Here is a 24,367-nt window from a genome sequence, read left to right as displayed (position 1 = left end):
GTCAGAGATGCTACCCCATGCTCTGGGTATCCCTAAACCTCTGACTGCCAGAAGCTGGGACTAGGGATGGACCACTCGATAAATTGCCCTCTTCTGTTCACTCCCTCTGAAGCATCTGGAATCAGCCACAGTCAGAAGACAGGATACTGTGCTAGATGAACCACTGGTTTGACCCAGCATGGATGGTCTCATGTTCTTATGAGTTCTTAGAGACATTTGTCCCGCAGGTGCTCAACCATAGGATGTGTGAGTGCCCACACGCTCTTGATTGAAGACTGCAAAGTAGTGTTTGTGTGCTGGTGCCTCATGCCCTGAATGACGGCATATAGGGAAATGCAAGCCCACCACCACTCAGTTCCTTCTTAACCATGAAGCAGAACTCCAAAGGAAAGGAGAAGAAGGAGCACCTACAGAGACAAAACATCTTGGAGAACTCCAGTTACGGTAAGATAAGTACCCTCTCCCTCTTCAAGTATATGTCCCTATAGGTACGCCACCAAAGGAGATTCCCAAGCTGTAACTCAGTGAGGAAATAGCTGCTGATGAGGTAAGTCCAGGACAACTGGAAGGACTGCATCACCAAAGAGTCATCTCTGGAAACACATAAGATAGCGTAATGTTTGGCTAAGATATGGAGAGAAGACTAAAACAATCCAGAAGAGTTCTGCTACGGGCTTGTTCTTCAGTAGAGCTCCAAATGTGGACTCAGCTCCAGTGGAATGTGCTATTACTCAGCGAGAAGGCTGCACCCCCATATTTTCATAGCAGGTCAAGATGCAACCCCACTTCACCTTTATGTGAAAACTGGCTGGCTCTTCATCCCATCTATAACTGATACAAATAGCCTGAGAGAGACCTGGAATGGTTTAGTCTTGTCCAGATAGAAAGCAGGGGCCTTTTGGACATCCAGCGAATGAAGGCTTGATTTCTCTCTGAAGAAACGAGGTTTTGGTAGAAAACTGGTTGGTGAATTTCCTGGTTAATGTTATGCTCCGGGAGACCTTTGGAAGGAAGTGAGGATGGGGATGTAGCATAACCTTGTTTTTGTAGAAGGTGATGTATGCTGCATTAGCCCAGCTCCCCCATTCTCCTTCCTAAGGTGATGGCAATTAGGAACAAAATGTTCAGGGAGAGGTGGAAGAGGGACCAGGTTCTCATTGGTTTGAAGGTTTTCCATTAGGTATTTAAAACAAGGTTGAGGTCCCACTGGGGGGCCAGGTGTCAAACAAGAGAGAACAAGTTCTAAGAAATCTGGTTGCTGTAGGATAGGCAAAGACTGAAGCCTTGGATGGGTGAGTGGAAGGCTGTGATGACAGCCAGATGTACTCTAATAGGTAGTAGTCCAGGATCTTGGAAAGCAGAACCTCCAAGGCTTGAGAAGGACACCAGAATTGGAAGCATTTCCATTTTTGGAGGTAAGTCTTGTGAGTAGTGGACTTTCCACTGGATAACAAAACTGACTGAAATCTATCTGAAAAGACCAGCTTCATGTCTGAGAGTGATTTAGGAGCCATGCTCTCAGATTCGGGAGGGGGAGGGGGGGTTAGGATGGATGATGGTCCCTGAGTTCTGTGTCAATAGGTCCTTTGTGAAAGGCAAGCTAGGGGGCATTAACTCCGAGACATGGATGAGGTTTGGGGTTACCACACCTGTCTCGGCCAAACAGGTGCTATGAGCATAGCTCTTGCTCCTTCTCAGCACAGCCTGAAAAGGGTCTTAAGGATTAACAGAATAGGTGGGAAAGCATAACACCAAGGCCCAATATCCTTCTTTATCAGGCATCCCCCTGATACTTGTGGCTTTAGCCTCCCTTGGAGCAGAACAGGCAATATTTCATGTTGTTTGGGGTGGCCTAGAAGTCTACCCTGGCATCCCCTAGTGGTATATACTCACGCCTCCCTATATACCCTCATGTAGAGCACTTGGCACTGCTCAGACAAGGGCTGGCAGACACAACTTTGCAGTCTCTCATCGAGACTGCACAAGCATACATACAGCTTATGGTAGAGCACTCATAGGGACATATACTTGAAGAACAATAATTACACAGAAAAAATTATCACAATCATCTAACACCATAAAAGTGATGATGGTGCAAGCCATGGACATAATGAGGTTTTACAACACTAGGTAAAATAATTACCTATAATTCTGAGTTACTTCTGTTTTTGTAATTAGCAGTATTACCTGTTGACTGTGTTGATTTGTTCCATGAGGATTAGTGCCTGAAAGAAATTTCACTAAAACATGAATGAGGTTGGGATCTGACACCAACAGTTGGGCAGTACTTTCCTGAGCTCCGATGGCACTGCTTGAACCAGCTAAAAACAAAAACATAAAAACAGAATTTGAACTGCAAGTACTAACAAAATTAATAAAATTTTACCTGGTACACACAATGCATTATTCATAATACATCATTATTCAAAATGGAGTAGACTACTATAAGCTATTTACCATTCACTGAGGTTCCGAGTATACCATTTTTCCCCACCACCAAATCTAACAGATCCCCAACTGTTTAAAAAAACCACATAGATTCCAAAACCAGAAGGGGTTGTGATCATCTAGTCCAGAGGTTCTCAAACTGTGGTCCGCAAGCTCCTTTCAGGTGGTTCGTGGATAGTTCTCTCTAGGGTGGCTGCACACAAGAGAATAAAGGGCCACCCACCTAAATTAGTGGAGCTGCGCAGGTGTGGCTCCACTAATTAGGTGCCTGGACAAGACACATATGTAAGGTGAGGTGGTAGCCTTGGGGGAGTGGGGAATAGGGAGTAAGTGGGAGGGGGCAGTGGGATGAGAAGAGGGGGCAGGGGGAATTTGAGATGTGCAGGGCTGCAGCGACCAGAGAAAGACATGACTTTCCCCAGCTCCAGGGTTGTGGCTGCTGGGAAGAGACGGGCCTCCTTCCCAGCCCCAGCTCAGGGGCTGCCATGGCAAGGGAGACACCTCCCCCCCCGCCACCTCCTTCCCAGCCCCAGCTCGGGGGCTGCCACGACAGGGGAGAGAGGGCACATCCATCACATTAGAAAGGTAATACTACTGATCTTAAAATAGGAGTTGTGTGCTTTTATCTGTAGAGCAAAAAATGTGAATTATGATTGGGGTTTTTTATATAGCGCTTTTATCCAAAACGCTTTACTATAGTTAGCTCATGGTACAAACAACATTTGGAAAGATCATTAAGTGGTCCACAGAGACCCTCAGCAATTTGCAAGTGGTCCGCAAAAAAGAAAAGTTTGAGAACCACTGATCTAGTCTGCTCTCCTGTATAACACAGGCCATAGAACTTCTCCAAAATAATTCCTAGAGCATAAAACTTTTAGAAAAACATCCAGTCTTGATTTAAAAATGGTTGGTGATGAAGAATCCACCACAACCCTAGGTAAATTGTTCCAGTGGTTAATTACTCTCACCGTTAAAAATTTACACCTATTTCAAGTCTGAATTTCTCTGGCTTCAACTTCCGGCTATTGGATGTGTTATACCTTTCTTTGCAAGACTGAAGAGCCCATCATCAACTATTTGTTCCCCAGATAGGAACTTACAGACTGTAATCAAGTCACCTCTTATCTTTTTCTTTGTTAAACTAAATAAATTGAGCTCTTTGAGTCCCTAACTATAAGGCATATTTTCTTATATTTTTAATCATTCTTGTGGCTTTTCTCTGAATCCCCTCCAATTTATCAACAGTCTTCTTGAACTGGTAACACCAGAACTGGACACAGTATTCCGGCAGCAGTAGGACCTGTGTCAAATACCTAGGTAAAATAACTTCTCTACTCCTACTCAAGATTCCTCTGTTTATGCATCCAAAAATTGCATTCACTCTCATCATCACACTGCGAGCTCAGGTTTTAATTATCCACTATGACCACCATATCTTTTTCAGAGTCACTGCTTCCCAGGAAGAGTCCCTCATATGGTCAGTATGGCCTACACTCTCTGTTCCTAGATGTATATGCTTACATTTAGCTGTATTAAAATGCATAATATTTATTTGCACCCAGTTTACCAAGCGATACAGACTGCTCTGTATCAGTGATCTGTTCTCTTCATCATTTACTATTCCCCCCTCCCCCCAATTTTTGTGTCCTCTGCAAACTTAATCAGGGAGGATTTTATGTTTTCTTCCAGATCATTACTAAAAATGTTAAATAGCATAGGTCCAATAACCGATCCACGTGAGAGCTCACTGGAAACACACCTGCTTGATGACGATTCCCCGTTTACAATTTCACTGAGATCTATCAGTTAGCCAATTTTTAATCCATTTAATGTGTGCCATGTTAAATTTGTATCATTCTAGTTTAGTCAAAATGTCATGCAGTACCCAGTCAAACATCTTACAGAAGTCAAATTATATTAACACTTTTACCTTTGGCACCTTAGAGACTAACCAATTTATAAATAAATTGGTTAGTCTCTAAGGTGCCACAAGTACTCCTTTTCTTTTTGCGAATACAGACTAACACGGCTGTTACTCTGAAACTTTTATTTTTATCAACCAAGCTTGTAATCACATTTAAAAAAAAAGATATCAAATTAGTTTAACAGGATACGGGTTCCATAAACCCATGCTGACTGGCATTAATTACAGTACTCTCTTAATTCTTCATTAATCAAGTCCCACAGTCAGTCCACTCCCTCAATTTCTGAATTTGCCCATAAAATATTCTTTAGATAGAAGCAAGTTTTAGTTTTGTGGAGGCAATATGTTCCGAGAACTCTATTTATTCTAACTTTTGATCTTCCTCAGCCCAGGTCTTTTCTATTGTTTTTTAACTGCACTCTAAGGTCTCTCAGGCAAGGACTATGTATTCTATCTGCTCTTTAAAGTACACTTTCGGCAACTACTGTATATACTTGGAGATTTGTCAATAGGAATAAACCCTCCAAGTTTGGGGGTGAGTGCGATATTGAAATACAGGTAAAATGAGAATAGATCAGATGATCAAAATAAGGATTAATGAATACATAGCAAACTTACTCACATGCCTTACATATGATTAAGAAAACTCAACTACAACAAGACTTGGGAAAGTGTGGAAGCCCTACTGGAATAGATACATTTACTTACTTTCACCAAACTGCGTGGCCTGAACATCTATTTAGATAGATACAGACTTCATCCCATAGATGAGATGAGGAAAAAAATACTGAGAAGTTTTACTTTCTTTGTATTTGAGAGTTTCCTTAGCATCTATTTTATCAAGAATAACTTATCCCTTGGAAAGGATGTAGATGAGTGAAAAAGGAAAACTACTTACGAGTAATTCTGTCTTTCAGAGACTTCCTCTTCATTATACAATAGTTTCCTTATACTAACTAATAAGTCTCCACCCACTAGGAGGCAAAGTACTGTCAGTCAAGATCAGTATTAAATCCTGACAACTTCTATCTCAACTGAAAAGCTTTCAAAGCAGTGAAATAAAGTTATAATGTTGGAGAGGCTTGCCATGAAAAGAAATCCCTCGAGGGAAACAGGATGGAAGGAAAAACAATGAGGAGTCCTTGGGGCACCTGAGAGACTAACAAATGTATTTGGGCATAAGCTTTCATGGGCTAGAACCCCCTTCATCAGACGCATGGAGTGGAAAATACAGGAGCAGGTATAAATACATGAAAAGATGGGAATTGCCTTACGAAGTGTGAGGTCAGTCTAATGAGACAATTCAGTTAACAGCAGGATACCAAGGGAGGAAAAATAACTTTTGTAGTGGTAATGATAGTGGCCCATTTCAAAGAGTTGACAAGAAGGTGTGAGTAGCAGTAGGGGGAAATTAGGTTTAGGTTTTGTAACGACCCAACCACTCCCAGTCTTTATTCAGGCCTAATTTGAGGGTGTCCAGTTTGCAAATTAATTCCAGTTCTTCAGTTTCATGTTGAAGTTTTTTTGTTGAAGAATTGCCACTTTTAGGTCTGTTATTGAGTGACCAGGGAGAAGAGGAAGACAAAAATATAAGAATTTTCACTGAGTAGTTTTCCTTTGTCATAAGTTGCCTGTCTACAACCTATAACAGATTTTTCATATTAAGTAGATACAGAAAACACATGCTGAAAAAGATTCTTACAGAGGTACAAGGAGCGTATGCCTCACACTGATTTGCTAATATTGTTTTGAGTCCAATTAATTAAGCCAAGACTGATGAAGAAAACTAAACTGGACCTCAATAAAGTAAAAAACAGGCTGAAGCAGCCTTCTCAACCTCAGAGGTAGGCAGCATCAGGCCCATGAAACAGTAAAGAAGGGATGTGCTGTAGTCCACATTTGACTGTCCTAGAGGAAGGAAAGCCAGCCTTGCTTTGGTGGGAGACAAATCTGAAACAGCAGGGTAGGTGTGCAAATTGTTGAAGAGGACCAAGCTGGGAAAAATGGAGATTCTGAAAACAAACATGGTTTGCTACTCTAGGGCTTACCTTGGCAGCAACCAATACTATCATTCTGAACAAGTTTATGATTTTCTTTAACCACACACACATCCAAAATATTTAATTAAATGAAAAAACACATTGATATTCTTCATAAACATACTTATAACAAGCATAAAAAAAAGGCACATTGTCCAAAATAAAGTTTAACACTGCAAATAAATACTACAGTCTCTAACTAGTTAGACTCATGACTCTTGTATCTGCTGCAAGATACATCAACTTTTTTCTTTTTAGTACGTAACCTATTATGAAGTTTCAACGAATCCAATCTGAATGCGATAAAGACATGATCAACTGATGCTCAGCTGCCTGCACAGCTTTCAAAGTTCATCTGAATTCAGATGTTGTGTTTCATGATTTTATTTCTACTACTTTTCACCACTTTAATACAATGAACTGCAACAACCTCCTTTAAATGTAGATTCAGAGTAGAAACTGGTCTCCTCCATTTTAAATGCTGGAAGAGGATGAAGCAGCTCAGGATTATGCACCCATTAGCCAAATTTCAGCCTCATTCTGTTCTGGGCTCAATTTATGAACTTTATATTTAAAATCGGTCTTATTAGTTAAGTAATGGCAATGCCCCTAACTTCATTTTTTTATTTTTATTTTTTGGTTCTCTTGTGTTTTCCCTCACCTTTTTTGCTAATGATATCAAGCCAGATATCCATGGAAAGTGACAGCAGTGTCAGCCAGTAACCTATCAAGTATCTCCAAAAAACTCATTCAATTGTTTTTGTAAATTCTGTACCTCCTTATAGAATATATTGTTGTGCTATGTTTTGATCTAAGTGTGCAATAATCAATATTTTTATAGTAGTTAGATGCAAACAGACATATCATCTTCCTGAAAAATCCACTGAATGCTACTGGGAAGATTGGTCATATCACATTCAACCACCCATCTTGTAGTAATGTTAGTGGTGATTCTTTTGTTCTTCCTTAATTTTTTTCTCTTTTTCCACTTGCAACATTTAGTAGTGAAACTGCAAGTTAATTTTTTATGGAGGACTGTATTCAGGATACAGTGTTTAAATTGCTCATTGTGCATTACCTGGAGTTGAAGTCAGAAAGAAAAAAAACTGCAATTTTTTTAGTAAGCTCATCTTCATCTTTCAATATTTCTGTGACCCAAGGGCCTATAACATTCTAGGGCTCAAGGCTTACAGATGCCAAACATGTTAATTGGAGGGCAGTGCTGAACAACCACCTGTATATTGAAATTCCCAGTGGTGCTCTGCCTGAAGGGAGCAAAGACAGTTTTGCAGATCTTCTTACGTTTGCTGAAGAACAGCTTCAAGTTGATCATGTCTTCATTTGCTTCCACAAGAACAGAGATGATGGAGCTCCATTGCTCCGTACTTTCAGCTTTTTGGTCTTTGAAATTGTGAGACCAGGGCATCCCTTTGTCTCCAAGAGACCAGATGCTTGCTTCATGGCCTATATGTTTGAGAGAGACTCTTGAGAAGAAGCACACTCTTGCAGTCATCTGGCCTGACTTTGTCACAGGGGCATGTTGAAGACTAAGATACAGCTCCTGAAGGAAGCTGATGTAGTGCTTCTGGAAAACCTGAAACAGTGACTTAAGTTATCATTGAGGCTACATTTTGAGGCTGATAGCATAAAGTCTCACTTTCAAGATCAAAACTTGATGAACTGCTCTTTTAGTTCAACAGACAGCTTTATTCAAGGAAACATTTTATCTTAGAGAATCCAAAGAAACGGTTTTTCTGCACTTTGAGATGAACAAGAATCCTTTCTATCTTGCTATTTAACAACACCTAATAATATTCACATTTTGTTTAAGGAAAATTATTTGTTTTTCATTGTGTCAGTCCTCTTCATTTCCTACCACTTCCTTCATCTTTTGCCATATTGAGACAGATATATTCATACAATGCTGTCTAGTAATCACTAACAGTCATTCACAGTATTGTTCAGCAGCTTTCCCAGTTACTAATCAGAATGTGAATCAATCCTCTAATCAGTTCAATAATGAAGGTTAATGGTGCAAATATCTGTAAGGTGCAGGTGCAACCCCAAAGACACTGCTATTCAAAGACACTGATCTTGTACGCAAGGTCACGTGCACAGAGTGGGAGGCACATGGACAACTACTCAGAGAAGAAAGTTTTCCTGCTGGTTCTTTTGAGGATTCTCTCCTGTCTGCCTAGAGGCACTATAAGCTGGTTTTGTCATCTTTACAGCAAAGGATCTGTCCTGGCTGCCTTTCTCCTCCTCTCATGGATATGCCCCCCAGCCTTTTTTCCCCTCTCATATAGGGTCTTGAAGGGCAAGTCTTCTGCAGTGTTCTGGACCTCCCTGGGAAACCCAGAAGAGAGAGCCATGAATCCTGGCGCATCATGATAGCAGTTGCCATTGACCTTGATCCAATGTCAGCTGCATCAACCACAGACACTAATGCAGTTCTGACCACCAGCTTGCCTTCGTTGATAAAGGCCTGAAATTAAGCCCTGTTGCGCTGGGATAATTAGTCCCTAGGAACAATGAATAATTTAGATCATACTTAGCTAACACTGCTTGACGGTTCAGTATTCAAAATTGGAGGCTAGTAGATGTAAACACCTTCCTGCCCAGCATGTTTGGCCTCCTTATCAGTGGTGACTGTTGGGTATTGCTGCCTACATCTTTCTGTGGCAGTCTAAGCAACCAGGCAGTTCGGAGGGAAGTGGGAAAATAAAAAAAACTCTGCTTTCTCTGCCAGGACAAAGTCACATTTCTCAGATCTGTTGGGGGTAGGAGGTTGCCAGTGTATGCCATTTGACTCATGCCTCTTCCAGTATGGCTTTGTTCACCAGAAGTCCTATCTGGCTGAAGCCTGTGGGTTGCAGGATGTCCCAGAACTTATGCTGTGTATTCTGCACTTCATCTAAGGAGAGTTGGAGTTCCTCCGCCGCCCTTCATAGCAGCTCCTGGAACTGCCTGTGGCTTAACTTTCAGTGGAATACACACAGGGACCAAATGCAAAGAAGAAAGTGACTTTCCACACACTAATTGAAATGCTGTGTAACAGAATACAGAATCTTTCCTTCAGTCTGTTGGAACCGACTCAAAGAAACTGACACGCTCAGAGGTTATTCAATAACATATAAGAATGAAATGAAGTCCTCATGTTTGAGCAACCAGACCATTTGAACTCTCCATCTTGCATCAGTGTCAAACCTTAGATCATTTCTCCCTCTCTAAATGCACTCAAAACTATGCTCAGAGCCAAGACTAAATTTCCTCATTGCAATTACAAAACAAATCAAAAGGCTATCCAAAAAAGGGATAATCTCATGTTATTTCTCAAAGTTTAAATCTTTACAAGATTTGACATGACAGCTCATATAGCCCTATAAATTTCCAGAGTAAATTGCTAAAACAATAGATAGAGTGTTTACAAAATTTAACATAAAAAGGATTGTGTTCCCCTAACAAGGTTTGAAATGTGTGTGTCTGGTATGCCCTGGATCGACTTGTGTAGAGGCAAGATCTGGCCTCTTGCCTTCATACAGAAAACAGGTACTAGCTCTCCAAACTCAAATTATGTTTATCATGAAAAGACACTCATGGCTCTCCATCTGAAAAGAAAGACAGTTTGTTGTGGCTAAAAGAAAAAAAAAAACAAGTAAAAAGAATTTCTTCTCTTCCTATTCCACAAAAAGATGAAAAATTGAGACACTAGAAGCCTGTAGGATTGCAAGGTGAGGCCTACTCTGTGGATTCCTTCTCACAAATTGTTCCAGATGCAGCACCATGAACAAAAAATATAACTCCATAGCTAGAGAAGTTAGGGTACTAACATCATTTTGGTCAAAAAGGAGGGAGGAAAGAGTAAAAGCTGAAAAAGAAAAGAACTAGAAGTGGAAGAACTCCATAACAGCTTGGTGTAGTGGATTTGGCATGGGACTGAGTTTGGCAGCTTGGGTTATAGTCTCAAAACAGCCATTTACTCATGAGGTAACCTCGGGAAAGTTACTTAGCCTCTTGGTTTCTCCATCTGTAAAATGGGAACAACAATGTTTACCTGCCTCAAAGAAAGAGGACTTGGTGTAAGATAGTATGGCAGGAGACCCTGAGGAAAGCTGAGAAAGCAATGGATGGATTGTATCAGAGAAGAAGGTAAGCAGGTGGACCTTAATATCACCTCCAATAGACGAAAATGGCAGATCCTTGAACAATTACTCTACACCAGATGAAGGGATAAGGGGAAGAAAATAGCTTACATACCTCAAAGGGATGTTGTGTGGGCTCATAGGTTAATTAAAAGTTTGTAAAGAACTTTGAAAATATCAAGTGTTTTAGAAGAGATTCATTAGTGTGACATTTAGACAGGACAGCAATGGATGTCCTAGAAATACTTAATTATAGTTTCTCAATCAGCACTAACACTTTCAACAAGGGACTGACAACAAATTTATTGGAATTTCCTGTCTGCGTTTGCTGTTAAGTGATGTCACCAGATATTCAGAATGACCTAAGGGATTGTCAAAAAATGGTTACAAAAATATTTATATCTTAAAGGGTTATTTTATCAAGTAGATGTAACTGCATGTGTGCTGATGAAGTATAACTTTATGAATTAAGTTGCATTCCACTCGGCAACATCTGAATAAAACTACATTTTGGTTCAAACCCTACTTCATTGTAAAAATTTAGAAGAGCATACAAGGGTGTCTATTCACATGAAAGAAAAAAAAAGTCAGAAATGTTAACCAAAAAAACCAGTAAGTTAAAAGCAGTTAACAAAAACAAAGATTTACAGTGAAGGTTATAGATTGATAGAAATGTAACAATTAAACTTTTTTAAAGCTCTTGTTATGCCACTGTAGTGAGGTACTATGGATATATACTATGTTGGGGGGAAAAAATCTAGCTAAGTTACCTTGCATGGTTTTCTTTTCTCCCTATTTTTAATAGACAGCTCAAGGGAGTGAAAGTCAAGCTAAGTTTTCCCTTCCATCACCAGTTATAAAAAGGTTGCCATCATTAAGAACCTATTGTTTACAGGGGGACATGAACAGCATAAATGATTTAGTATGCCATTCTGATGACGTACAAGAAGGAACAGAATTCAGCCCCTCTCTTTGTGCTGTTAACTCTGCAGTATTAACAGGAATAAAAAATGGAGCAAAAATGTGTGTCACTGAAGACAGTAGGTAAGCTTGAAAGGAGCAGATATGCTCAGTAAGAATATCCTATTTTAAATAGAGGCTTGTTAGATGAACTATACTTGAAATCATCTATTTATTCCACACGTGACATCACCCATAGTATGGATTAATAGTAAGTCACTACATATCCTGTGTAAGAGTCAGACACCCTGCAGGTGAATGGCACCAAATTCACTACCTATCCGCTGAAAAAAACCCTGCATTTATTAAGAACCTTTTTATTTTACTTTATTTCATTTGTAATTTAGTTTTCAAGCATCATAACAACAACAACATTCAGAGAAAACTTACAGTTAAGCTGCATGTTCGTCATAAGAGTTAGGCTATGAAGCACAAGGCACCATGTCCGGAGTAAGGTATTAGGATACCAGGCCAGGACTGTCAGAAAGCTAGTTACTGATGCTGTAAAGAAGAACATACTGTATTTTTTCAAAATACTGAGCCCTTAACAAAAGGTAATAATCAGGAACTTATATTAGCACTGAAAGTTCATTACATTTCTTTTGATGCTAATCCTGTGCATTTAAAAGAAACTGTACATGAATTAACACAAGTAGAATTTTTCATAATGTCAATGTAAAATCCTTCCATCTTATAAACAAAGGCAGCACATGAAAAAAAATATGATTTTTTTGTTTTCAAGGAATACATTATAGCATTCTACAGCTAACAGATTGAAGTATGCAACTTCATTAATGTAGGCTTTAATGTTTTGAACCTTTGCTGAAGAATACTGTAGTTTTTTTAAATAAAGAAAGGCTAACCACAATTATTTACAAAAATTTGAGGTATGTCTTCATACCAGGCTGCCACTAAACTAGAGCCCCGAATTACAGAATGGAAAAAATGAGACAGTGACTGATTTGTTTCAGTGCTTCAGGAGCTAGCAAGGTTAAGACTTTTCTACGACAAGGCCGTTTTTCCTGTGTGGCTCAAAATCCACTCCTCGGGATATGCTGTGGGTTTGTCATTTCAGCAGCAAAATCCCCAATAACATGTTCACTGGAGATTTCAGGTCACATGTCAGGATTCACTAGTGAACGTGGCAGGAAGCAGTTACAGGCTGAATGAAGGATGCTCTGCTTATTTCTAGGGCTGTCAATTAATCGCAGTTACCTCACATGATTAACTCAAAAAAACTAACCACGATTAATCGCAGTTAAACAATAGAATACCAATTCAAATGTATTAAATATTTTTGGATATTTTTCTACATTTTCAAATATATTGATTTCAACTACTACACAGAATACAAAGTGTACAGTGCTCACTTTATTTTATTTTTTATTACAAATATTTGCACTGTAAAAATGAAGAAATAGTATTTTCAGTTTACCTCATACAAGTACCGTAGTGCAATCTCTATCACAAAAGTGCAACTTACAAATACGTAATGCAGTGTACATAACTGCACTCAAAAACAAAAAAAAAAAATGTAAAACTTTAGAGTCTACAAGTCCAATGAATCCTACCTTCTTGTTCCAGCCAATTGCTAAGAGAAACCAAGTTTGCTTACATTTACGGGGAGATAATGCTGCCCACTTCTAAATTACAATGTCACCTGAAAGTGAGAACTGGGGTTAGCATGGCACTGTTGTAGCTGGCGTCGCAAGATATTTATGTGCCAGATGCGCTAAAGATTCATATGTCGCTTCATGCTTCAACCACCATTCCAGAGGACATGCTTCCATGCTGATGACGCTCATTAAAAAAAATAATGTGTTAATTAAATTTGTGACTGAATTCCTTGGGGGAGAATTGGATGTCTGCTGCTCTGTTTTACCCACATTCTGCCATATATTTCATGTTATAGCAGTCTCGGATGATGACCCAGCACGTGTTCGTTTTAAGAACACTTTCACTGCAGATTTCACAAAACACAAAAAGGTACCAACGTGAGATTTCTAAAAATAGCTACAGCACTCGACCCAAGGTTTAAGAATCTGAAGTGCCTTCCAAAATCTGAGAGGAATGAGGTGTGGAGCATGCTTTCAGAAGTCTTAAAAGAGCAACACTCTGATGCGGAAACTCCAGAACCCAAACCACCAAAAAAAGAAAATCAACCTTCTGCTGGTGGCATCTGACTCAGATAATGAAAATGAACATGTGTCGGTCCACATTGCTTTGGATTGTTATTGAGCAGAACCCGTAATCAGCTACAACAGTGCCATGCAAACATCTGTTCTCACTTTCAGGTGACATTATAAACAAGAAGCAGGCAGCATTATCTTCTGCAAACGTAAACAAACTTGTTTGTCTGAGCGATTGGCTGAACAAGGAGTAGGACTGATTGAACTTGTAGGCTCTAAAGCAGGGGTGGCCAACCTGTGGCTCCGGAGCCATATGCGGCTCTTCAGAGGTTAATATGCGGCTCCTTGCATAGGTGCCAACTCCGGGGCTGGAGCTACAGGCGCCAACTTTCCAATGTGGTACAGGGTGCTCACTGCTCAATCCCTGGCTCTGCCCAAGGCCCCGGCCCCACTCCACTCCTTCCCCCAAGGTCCCCACTCCTTCCCCTTAGTCTGCTGTGCCCTTGCGGCTCCTCGTCCTCCCCGCCCCGCAAGGGTCCTGCACACCACAAAACAGCTGATCGCGGCGGGTGGGAGGCACAGGGATGGAGAGTTAGGTGCTGATCGGCGGTGCTGCTGGCGGGTGGGAGACACTGGGGGTGGGGGGAGCTGATAGGAGGCTGCTGACATGTTACTGTGGCTCTTTGGCAATGCACATTGGTAAATTCTGGATCCTTCTCAGGCTCGGGTTGGCCACCCCTGCTCTAAAGTTTTACATTGTTTTGTTTTTGAGTGCAGGTTTTTTTGTACATAATTCTACATTTGTAAGTTCAACTTTCATGATAAAGAGCTAGAACTACAGTACTTGTATAAAGGGAATTGAAAAATAGTATTTCTTTTGTTTTTTACAGTGCGAATATTTGTAATCAAAAATATAAAGTGAGCACCGTACACTTTGTATTCTGTGTTGTAATTGATATCAATATATTTGAAAATGTAGAAAACATCCAAAAATATTTAAATAAATGGTATTTTTATTGTTTAACAGCAAGATTAATCATGATTAATTTTTTTAATCGCTTGACAGCCCTACTTATTTCTTGGAACAGCAGAAAAAAGTTCCCGTCTCCACCTTCTTTGGACTAAACAGTTCAAAGACCTTATTTTCTCCCATGTCCTTTGATTGGAGTGAGTGAGGCAGAAGAAGGTGCCACAGAAGCATATTTACTAGAGAAGGATGTCAGATATATCTCCTGCTTCCGGCAAGCAGAGCATTCCAAATAAAGTCCTCACAGAACAAATAGAAGTGACAGAACGGCAACATATTAACCACTGAAATTTAATAATACTAATTCTGAGCAGTATCCTGTGATGGTTTCTTCCACCCTTCCAGAAAAGGCCAAACTGGTAGAATGTTCTAATAAATTTTTTGTTATGTAAAGGAAAACAAAGTCAGAGGATTCTCTGGAAAACAAGAGGCAGAGAGTTTTACCATTGACTTCAATGGGAGCATTAAGCCAACACTAGCTACTTGTGAAAATCATATTCTAGCTGTTTACACACCTATTATCCCATTCTAGAATATTTTTACCTTGATTCAGAGAAATTACAGGTATCCGATTAGCATTATAAAGGAAAACGTCAGCACCATTATCTTTACTCCCAGAGGAGCTGGAATTCAGGCTTAATGTGAGCCATAACTGTAGAAGCGACTCAAGCTGAAAATAATAAAAAAAGATAAATAGCTGATATAAAATAACAAATCAGCAAAAACAGAAATGTACTTCTACACCTTGAAGTGTGAAAAACAGACTATTTTGATTTTTAAAATGTCATTTATCTTATCTACATTCTCTGTTATCAGGCTCTGGTGACAAGCATAATGAAGCACAATCTTCTTCAGAAGAGCTTTGAAACTTCAAACAGATGTACAGCAATTTCAATAAAATTAAACTTCACTTAACATAGTACACGAGTACTTTTACTTTAGTCTGGCAATGGCTTTTTTATTTCTATTTTTTAAACAAAATTAAGAATTATCTATGCTCCAAGTTTCTCTTAGAAAAGAATGGTTTACATATAGCCTGACAATCTCAACATTTAAGATATCTCAGCAGAAGTTCAGCATATCACTTTTGGAATGCGCAAAGCCAGTGACTTTCATTACTCACAAGCAATGATGGGACTATGTTATTCAAAATCTGCTAGTGCAATAGACTTTCAATTAAATATTTAAACTGATGTGGGGAGGCACAGAAATGTGCTCAGTAACTACAAATGTGCATATAAACTGAAAGGTAGGCCTCGAAGTATCCATGGGCATACTGTTGAATTTGCACATGTGCGCGCACATGCAAGGGCAAAACATGTAAACGGGCCTCCACTTTTCCATCGTGTGGCCCTTACATAATCAGGACCATTAAATGTTAAGTAATTTTAACCTTTAGTGACATTCATCACTAGTTGAGGTATCCAATGTCCTACAGTGAAAGATCCAATATTGTTTTTAATTACAGAAGTGTTAAAAAAAGTTATGTTCTGTAAACAAGTGTTTAGGATACCTAATAATTTATTTTATCACTATTTGCACATGAGAACTTAAAAAGTCATCTACTTAACAGGTCTTTTCCCATTCCATTTTCAATAGTTAAAAACTCTGAATATGGGGAAATGTAACACTCCTCTCTCAATATTAGCAATAAGTACTGTATTAACCAAAGTTCTGAAAGTTCATAATTCCATACCTGAACATGATGGACTTGTAGCATGGAAAAGAGTTTGTTGAAGCACACACTCAGCATAGGTATGGAGGACAACTGTATGATCAGCTGGTTGGTCTGGTTAGCAGCATGTAATCCCCTTAGCAATGAATCATCTGTTCCACTAGGAGACTGAGTTACTAAAAAATTAAATCAAGTTTTTTCATGAATTCTTTTGTAGGAAAAAAGTTATACTAGGCAAAAAATATTTATATTTTCTTATCCAGTACTGATTTTTTCATGTTATAGTCACATCTTTGATACAGTATTTAAGTCACCATACTACTGGTTACAGAAACCTGAAAGGGTGTGCTTGAGTGACAGGTGTAAAGCTCTTTACATTCACTATTTGGGGCATGACCCCACTGAAATGGACTTTCAAAGCTATTGGCCAACAGAAGCTCTATGGTTCTGCTGTGCACTACAGTCAAACAGACTATTGAGAATTCCCTTTTAAGCATTCCACACAGTCCCATTCCAAAGGGGAGTATTCCACTTTGTTTAATCACAGCCAACAATCAAGCTCTTGAAAACAAATGTAAAGACTTCACTGAACATGTCTTTATTCAACTAGAGTCTCTGAATGAAACCCACTCCTCTTCTTTATAGTGTTTCACTTACAGCGGTAGAAAATGATGGTATATATTTCACAACTTTGTAAAATGACTCACTTATTTTTTAGTATCCCCACTTGAATCATCAATTTACAAAATTATTTGAGAATCCTGAAGTTAACCTTAACAAGAAAACAAGTTTTAAGTGAAATTCATGGTCAGTAAGTGAAGAGAAAGATTTAGCAATGTATAGTTACATGTAGGCGACGTGTTTGTTAATGCTTGCAAAATGGAATCAGCCTCTAGAGTAGACATCATTTTCAGCATCAGCTCTGCTTGCTGTTCCAGTCCAACTTCTAGACGGGCATCCAAAGCTATAGAAAGCAGCATACAAGGTAACATTTGAATATCAAACAAACATGTGGATTATAATGTATTTAAAGATTGAACAAAAAGACACTGCTTGATCTACTGTGAGATCAACACAGCTACATATCCAACATTAGCAACTGCCAAAACATATTTTTTTTTTTATAATTGGTGAATAGGTTCACTGCTCCTTATGATGGCGGCGAGTGTTAGACATGTATACTCAGAACAGCAGTATCAAAAATTTTGAAGTAATCTGTAAATGTGTGTTCTCAGCTACTGATTAACAGAACACTGAAGTGCAAAAAAGTATACTTCACTTCTCACTTGGCTGCCCCTTCCACAATTACTCATGTACCGAGCATGTGTGCAAGCACCATTTTTCAGTGGGTCATAATTCTGGAATCAGAACCAGTTTCCAAAATAACAAGTGAGGTACTTCTTACTGAAGGCTCTTTTCCCTGCAACACTGTCCGCTTCTTATCTCTGGTTCAGTAAAGCACCTTTGAAAAAATTATGCTTTTTTTTTTTTTTTTAAATGTAGCAGGGATTGAGTAGGAGAGTGAAAAAACAACTTCAGAACAGCTAGACCATTTTTGTTCAAACCTCCAAAACAAATGCATCATTCTTTGCAAATGTCAACCCAGTAGGTGAAAGTTTCAGAAAGTCAAAAGTGACTGAAAACGAGTTAGAAATTGAAGTTTTTATGTTCTTAACTACAGCATGCACTTTCACTCTAATACACTAATTCCATCTATAATGTAAAATTTGTATAATCTTTTCTAGTTTACTGCATGAACCTCTGGTTTGCCAGCAAAAGAAACTTTGTTTATACTTCTGTGAAACTTGAAATTCTGGTGTATGAACTTTCAAACTGTGCACCTCAAAGTTAAATCACTTAATGATTTCACAAGCAGAAGGCACGTGCCAACTTCAGCATTATAGTAGCCATTAATTACTATTCAGCAAAGCACCTACTTTAGAAAAATATCTAAAGATTCCACAACAGAATTGAAGTGAACCTACTGCTTGCTTACCTTGAGAGACTGACACACTCACAGTCTGTGATCCATTCTTCTCTGTGGATACTTGCGGTTTTGCAACAGGAATTCCAACACCTCCGATATAAGGGTTGTAGTTGTAAGTGCCATAGTCAGCACCCCAGTAATCATACCATGTGCTGCTTATAGGCTTTACCAAATGAGAGAATAAAACGTAAATTATTCATCTTTAAGCTGTACAAATAGAAACCATCTCAGATTTTCTCCTAAATATATTTCTGATATTGGATCAGTACACAGGAAATGTAAATAGTATATTTTATCCAACATAAACTGAAAAGCTGCATTAAGATTCAAGCAAAGGTTTTCAAAAATTGGTAATCCAATGAGAGCTACCGGGTGCTTAACTTATTTGACAATCAGGCCACTTATTTCAATGCCTAAACAAAGATTAAAAAACCTAGCTTTAGGCACCCATCTTTCAGAATCTTGGCATCAACTTTTACCTTTAAGTAATAAATCTTGCAATAATTAATTAATAAGTAATTAATCTTGCACATATCTATTATACCATGCCTTCATTTTCAAATTTACAGTTTTGCACAAGAGACTCTAAAATATGATTTCTTAAAAATACAGTGCAATATCAACATTAATTTATTTGTACAACAGCATTGCCTCGAGGCTTCAGTGTAAAAGGCACTGTACAAAATAGACAAAAACCACGTCTGCCCCCAAAGAGCTTCCTATCTAATTTACGACAATAAGCAATGGTTTGTATAATAAGCAAAAGGAAGGAGGATGGAGGATATAAAATAAAAGCATGTATTAACGTAGCCGAGTTGTGCGTGTGTATAGTTTTTTTAAATCAGAAGTCCCCATAGATCATCTACCCAGGTTTTCAGCTGGCAATTTATTGTAGCTGCATAGTAGAAGTGGGTCTTGAGGATGGATATGAACTGGATGAGCTTGGAAATGTTATGGAAGAAAAAGCAGCAAGATGTAATTGTCTATTTCAACTATATTTAAAAATACACTGATTTTATACTCCAGCTAAAAAAAACAAAAAAGACTTTTAGTGCATCTAGTATAAACATGTTTAGCTTCCCACACTGTTACTCTGAAATAAGGTATAGTGTTTAACACTTTTCCCCCTTCAGCAGCCAAACAGATTGACACAGCAACTGGTTCATTTAATACTCCAAGTAGGCAACTGTGGAATTCTAAGTAGTGCTAATGCATTTTACAGTAGGGCGAGTACATCAAATGTATATCCTAACTTTTCACGCCAATGAGGGATAAGGTTACAAATGAATTGCAAGAAGCAATCAGGAGTAGGTTTTGTTTTTTAATACTACAATCTAGAATGTGTGGGGAGATTAATTACTACCCTTCTATTGTCTTTACGACTTGTAACATAGATAATCGTGGAATATTTTGCTTTTATAACCTTAAAATTATTATTATATTCAGTGTTTACACTCTTGCCTGTCAAAGCCTGTCTCAACTTCAAAATATTGTTCTTTACAGCATACAGCTAAAGCAGGTCTAATGCCATGAAATATCACTAGACAAACACCAGAAAGGTAAGAGATTATATTGTTTCACACGTAGAAGTTATTATGAAAACTCACGTGGGCCATACCTTGAAGACTTTGGCTGCAAGGGGATCTTTCTCCAGATCAATATCTAAAGGATCAATATCAACTTCCATCAGGTCCTGTAGTAATTCTAGGTCAATGTCCTTATCTTTTTCCAAAGATGATAGAGGTGGAGCACCTTTGGATGATTAAAACTGCTTTAATATTGTCAAGTAACAGAGCTAAAACTGTAAAACCAGGCTAAAACATGCTTACTGGCCAATTTTAGGGCTGTATATACTTAAAATATTTTGTAAAAGCAAAGATTGTTGAATGAGATTACAGTTTGCTTTGTTTTCAACACTGTAATTAGTAACAATTCATCTTTTTTAAAAACACTATAAATCAAATAGCAATTCAACTCATGTCTCAGTGAGTGCCTTATGTGAATTCAATATCTATCACCAAAAAAAAACCTTTACCAATCTTTTAGTTGAAAAAACCCAAAATGCTGCCATTAGGATAGAGTAATTTTTTCACCCAAAAGTTTTTTTTTAAATTGAAAATTCAATAATTATTGGGAAGTAAGATACGCGGAGCAAGACATAGCAAGTATAGAATGTTAACGTGCAACAAATATCTCTAATAATATCTACGCCTGAATCTAGAATTCATTTCTATTCCAGACATAGATAATTCCCACAGTCATGAGCCAAATTACAAAGGAAAAACATTTTTGCAAACACTCTTTTTGCTTCTTTATGATGTGCCAAGACGACCACAAAAAAATTAATTAATTTCAAAGACACTAAAGGCTGTATCTCTCTTTTTAAAAAAAAATAAATAAAAATTCAAGTTCTGGTCCAATCTGGAAGACTTATTAATCACCAGGGTGCGTCTGTGGGGGGTGGAGGGAGATATGGCGGCACTAACCCCCCCCCCCCCCCCCCGCCTTTTTTTTTTCTTTGCCATTCACCTTTCATGCCACCTCAATTCAGTTGGAGGCCCAAAATCTAGGTTTGGATAAATTATGTGCAATAAATAGTTTCACAATACCTATTTAATTTGTTATTAGTGCAACATTCTGAAATTTTTGTTGAATAGAGAAATACGTAGTTGAAGTTCTCTTCATAGAAGATTTTTCACTGCCATATTTTTAGAAGAGTAATACAGTATTGAGTTTACACAGGAGTACTAATTCTCTACAGAGAAATTAAACCTTTTCAAGAAGAGGTGCATGAAGCAGCTTGAAAGTCAGGCCAAGCCAAATTTTTAGCTCATCTTATAAAGGCCATTATGATGCTTTGGGCAGTGCTATATTTTACTCCAATGAATATTATTGGTCTCTCTGCTTCATGGAGACCTTTAGAGTTGCTGTGTTCCTCTTGTTTCCAAGAGTCTAGAAAGAGTAAAATGTGATACCAAACTGAAGTAATGTTCTACCTCAACATCTGTTCAGTCAAAGTGTAGCACTTCAAGAGGAAGCGGCTTCTAGAACAGGGGTGGGCAAACTTTTTGGCCTGAGGGCCCCATCGGGGAATAAAAATTGTACGGTGGGCCATGAATGCTCACAAAATTGGAGTTGGGGTATGGGAGGGGGAGAGGGCTCTGGGGTGGGGCTGGGGATGAGGAGTTTGGGGTGTAAGAGGGTGCTCTGGGCTGGGACAAAGGGGTTCGGAGGGGGATCAGGGCTGGGGCAGGAGTGCAGGTTCCAGCTGGTGGTACAGGCTCTGGGGTGGTGTGGGGATGAGAAGTTCGGAGTGCAGGAGGGTGCTCTGTGCTGGGATTGAGGGGTTTGGAGAGTGGGAGGGGGATCAGGGCTGGGGCAGGGGAGAGGCTCAGGGGTGCAGACTCCGAGCGGCGCTTACCTCAAGCAGCTCGGGAGCAGTGGCATGTCCTTTCTCGAGCTCCTAGGCATGGAGCAGCACATGATCCTCGGAGTGGGCCATGCTGCTGCTTCCAGTAGCCACATGATGCAGCTCCTGACCCAGTGCCCCGGCTGGAGTGGGGCCAAGCCGCATGGTGCAGGCCCGACCCAGCAGGAGCTCGCGGGCCAGCTTAAAATGGCTCACAGGCCGGATCTAGCCCGTGGGCTGTAGTTTGTCCACCCCTGTTCTAGAAGCTGTTTAGACTGCCGTTTTGTTCTATAGCTCTCTAAATTCCTAGTGTATTTAGTAAGAATTAACCATTGTGTTAATGAATTCCTCGCAGGAACAGATTATTCTTCAAAATACAATGTGCTCCCCAAGTTTACAGACCTACTTACAATTAAATAGACACCACCAAGAAAGAGCGTAGACATTTAGCATGTTAAATTTCTAGTTTATCAGCTCACTGTCAACGAACCAGACTCCTGAATCCACATACAATACTGTCATGATTGCTATTCAAGTGAACTCAGTGAGGAAACAACATTGAGTGTGAGCTCTCAGTAGTGTGTCAACAAGTGCAGCTGAAAATATTGAGCGGCCAAGTTGAAATATTATGCTTAAGAATTAGTAAGTGCTAAAGCTTACGGATACCTCTTGCTAACTGCAACCTTTGGGACCCTGATAAATGACAACTCAAAACTCGAATGCCTTGCTAAAATTCATACAAAAGTACTTATCTAATCTACTAAGTTACTGTGCATTACACAGTGGAAGGCTTGTGAGAGTTCAGGATTAAGCAAGCTTCAGAATGACTCAAGTACATCAAGCATTTAAAAATGTTAACTGACTAAACAGAATTTAACATTCTATTTCCTACACATCATTTCAATATAAATAGTACCTGAATGTTCACCTGCGATGTCATGTGTCAAAGGCTCATCTATCGTTTCCACTAACTGAACTGTAGACTGCTGAAGAGAGTCATCAGAGTCTGCAGCAGAAGCTCCTGCATCTTCTCCCATGGCTCCTTCCTCCATAGCTTCAGCTGCTATTGTTGCCAATAGTTCTCCTATACGTTACAGTAAGCAGACAACTCCTTTAGCAGTTCAGCCTGTACTCTGGCTGCAAGACTAATTAACATCTGAGCATACTCATCCAAATTTTCAAAACTGAACTGCAATTTTGGGTGCTTAATTTGAAATACCCCCATCTGAAAATCATGCCCCAAGGATATGCCCAACATCTTCTGAAAGCGAGAGCTCTGTCAAAAGTTTCAAACTGGGTATGCAACATTTTTGAAAATGAAGGCCACAGTGTTTGAAATTATAATATCTCAATTAAATGTTTCATTTTATACTAATATCTTCAATTTGTTTCTTTGTAAAACCTACATGCTTTCATTATCATAATCACATTAGCAGACTTTTCCATGTTTCACATCAGAGAATCAAATAACGGGGGCGGGGGGGAATTCCAGCTTAATGCATTTTGTAAAAAAAAAAAAAAAAAAACACACCACACCACACACCCTAAATTTTAACACACCTGCTAGAATATCTTGCAGCATACAACTCAGAGAATACTGAGCCCATGCTCCTCCCCAAGAGATATCTCCTCTATTAAAGTCAGTCCCAACCAAAAGCAGCAATAGCCTTTCTAGTTGAGTTTCATTCACAATCTCACACAAATGAATTGTTGGTCTTGTAGCATTTGCAATTCTAGCAAGAACCTGTAAAAGAATTTGAGAAATATACAATTTAACTGATTTTCCAAAAAGTAAAACCCAACCAAAAAACAAACCAACAAACAAACAACATGCACACAACACCCCAGCAAAGTTGATTTTGTAAATGTAATGTCAAGATTTATTGTTCCAAGTTCGGGATGACAGTCATGAGTAACTACGTCTCAAATAATGAGTCTTCCCAAAAAAGTGGCAATAAACTCTATATTGCATATATCCCACTTTATTTATACCACTCATATTTCCATTTTATTGTTTGATGCATCAGATTTAGTAGTACTTCACTTTTTCACCACCATCTCCAACACACAGAGTGAAATGTTGACTAATTCTGGAAAGTCACAGTTCCCCCATTGACTATGACTTTGTTTACCCATTAATACAATGGGTTTATATACTTATCTCACAGGATGTTAGATGAAAGACATGTAAGTGTGAGGTACTAAAAAGTAGATGCTACAGAAAGGGAAATGTGTTGTTTAATGATTTCCTTTCACCTGAGTTAGACACATTTGTGCTAATGCCTTCATTCCTATAAATGCCAGAAGCAGTTCAGACTTGTTCAAGTGGCTCCAGGGTGTGGCCATGCACCTTATACTTTCAAACCGGGCGAGTACATCCAAAGTTTTATGGAAACACTCAATTCTCATTATTAGGCTCAGTATTAAACAGTATTCAACTGTTTTAACTTCAGACATGGACCCAGAAGAAGCCATAGTACAAGAAATTCAAAAGAAATTTTAGGCGGAGTAGGCTAGGGGAAGAGGTCCATTTATGAGAAAAGATTTCAAAGACTCCTTGCAGTTGTGAATATAACAGAAAAGAAAAAAAAAAGGATTTAGATGTCATTGAGTTAGAAAATTTTCCA

The 24,367-nt window shown here is 38.9% G+C and overlaps 1 protein-coding gene across 1 annotated transcript in view; it reads right to left on the bottom strand.

Moving 5' to 3' along the window:
* The window catches only part of BIRC6 (baculoviral IAP repeat containing 6), a 322,387-nt gene that overhangs the window by 187,190 nt on the left and 110,830 nt on the right, over positions 1 to 24,367 (bottom strand). Inside the window, 9 exon segments of the mRNA XM_037895446.2 lie at positions 2,188 to 2,321; positions 11,904 to 12,014; positions 15,213 to 15,339; positions 16,366 to 16,520; positions 17,192 to 17,308; positions 18,341 to 18,494; positions 19,950 to 20,083; positions 22,669 to 22,824; positions 23,301 to 23,484. Coding sequence (XP_037751374.1) covers positions 2,188 to 2,321; positions 11,904 to 12,014; positions 15,213 to 15,339; positions 16,366 to 16,520; positions 17,192 to 17,308; positions 18,341 to 18,494; positions 19,950 to 20,083; positions 22,669 to 22,824; positions 23,301 to 23,484 — 1,272 coding nt within the window.

The sequence above is a fragment of the Chelonia mydas genome, chromosome 3 (genome assembly GCF_015237465.2).
Source record: "Chelonia mydas isolate rCheMyd1 chromosome 3, rCheMyd1.pri.v2, whole genome shotgun sequence".
In the NCBI taxonomy this organism is placed as follows: Eukaryota; Metazoa; Chordata; order Testudines; family Cheloniidae; genus Chelonia; species Chelonia mydas.
The sequence above is the reverse complement of the archived record's forward strand: the minus strand, read 5'-3'. Positions and strand labels throughout refer to the sequence as shown.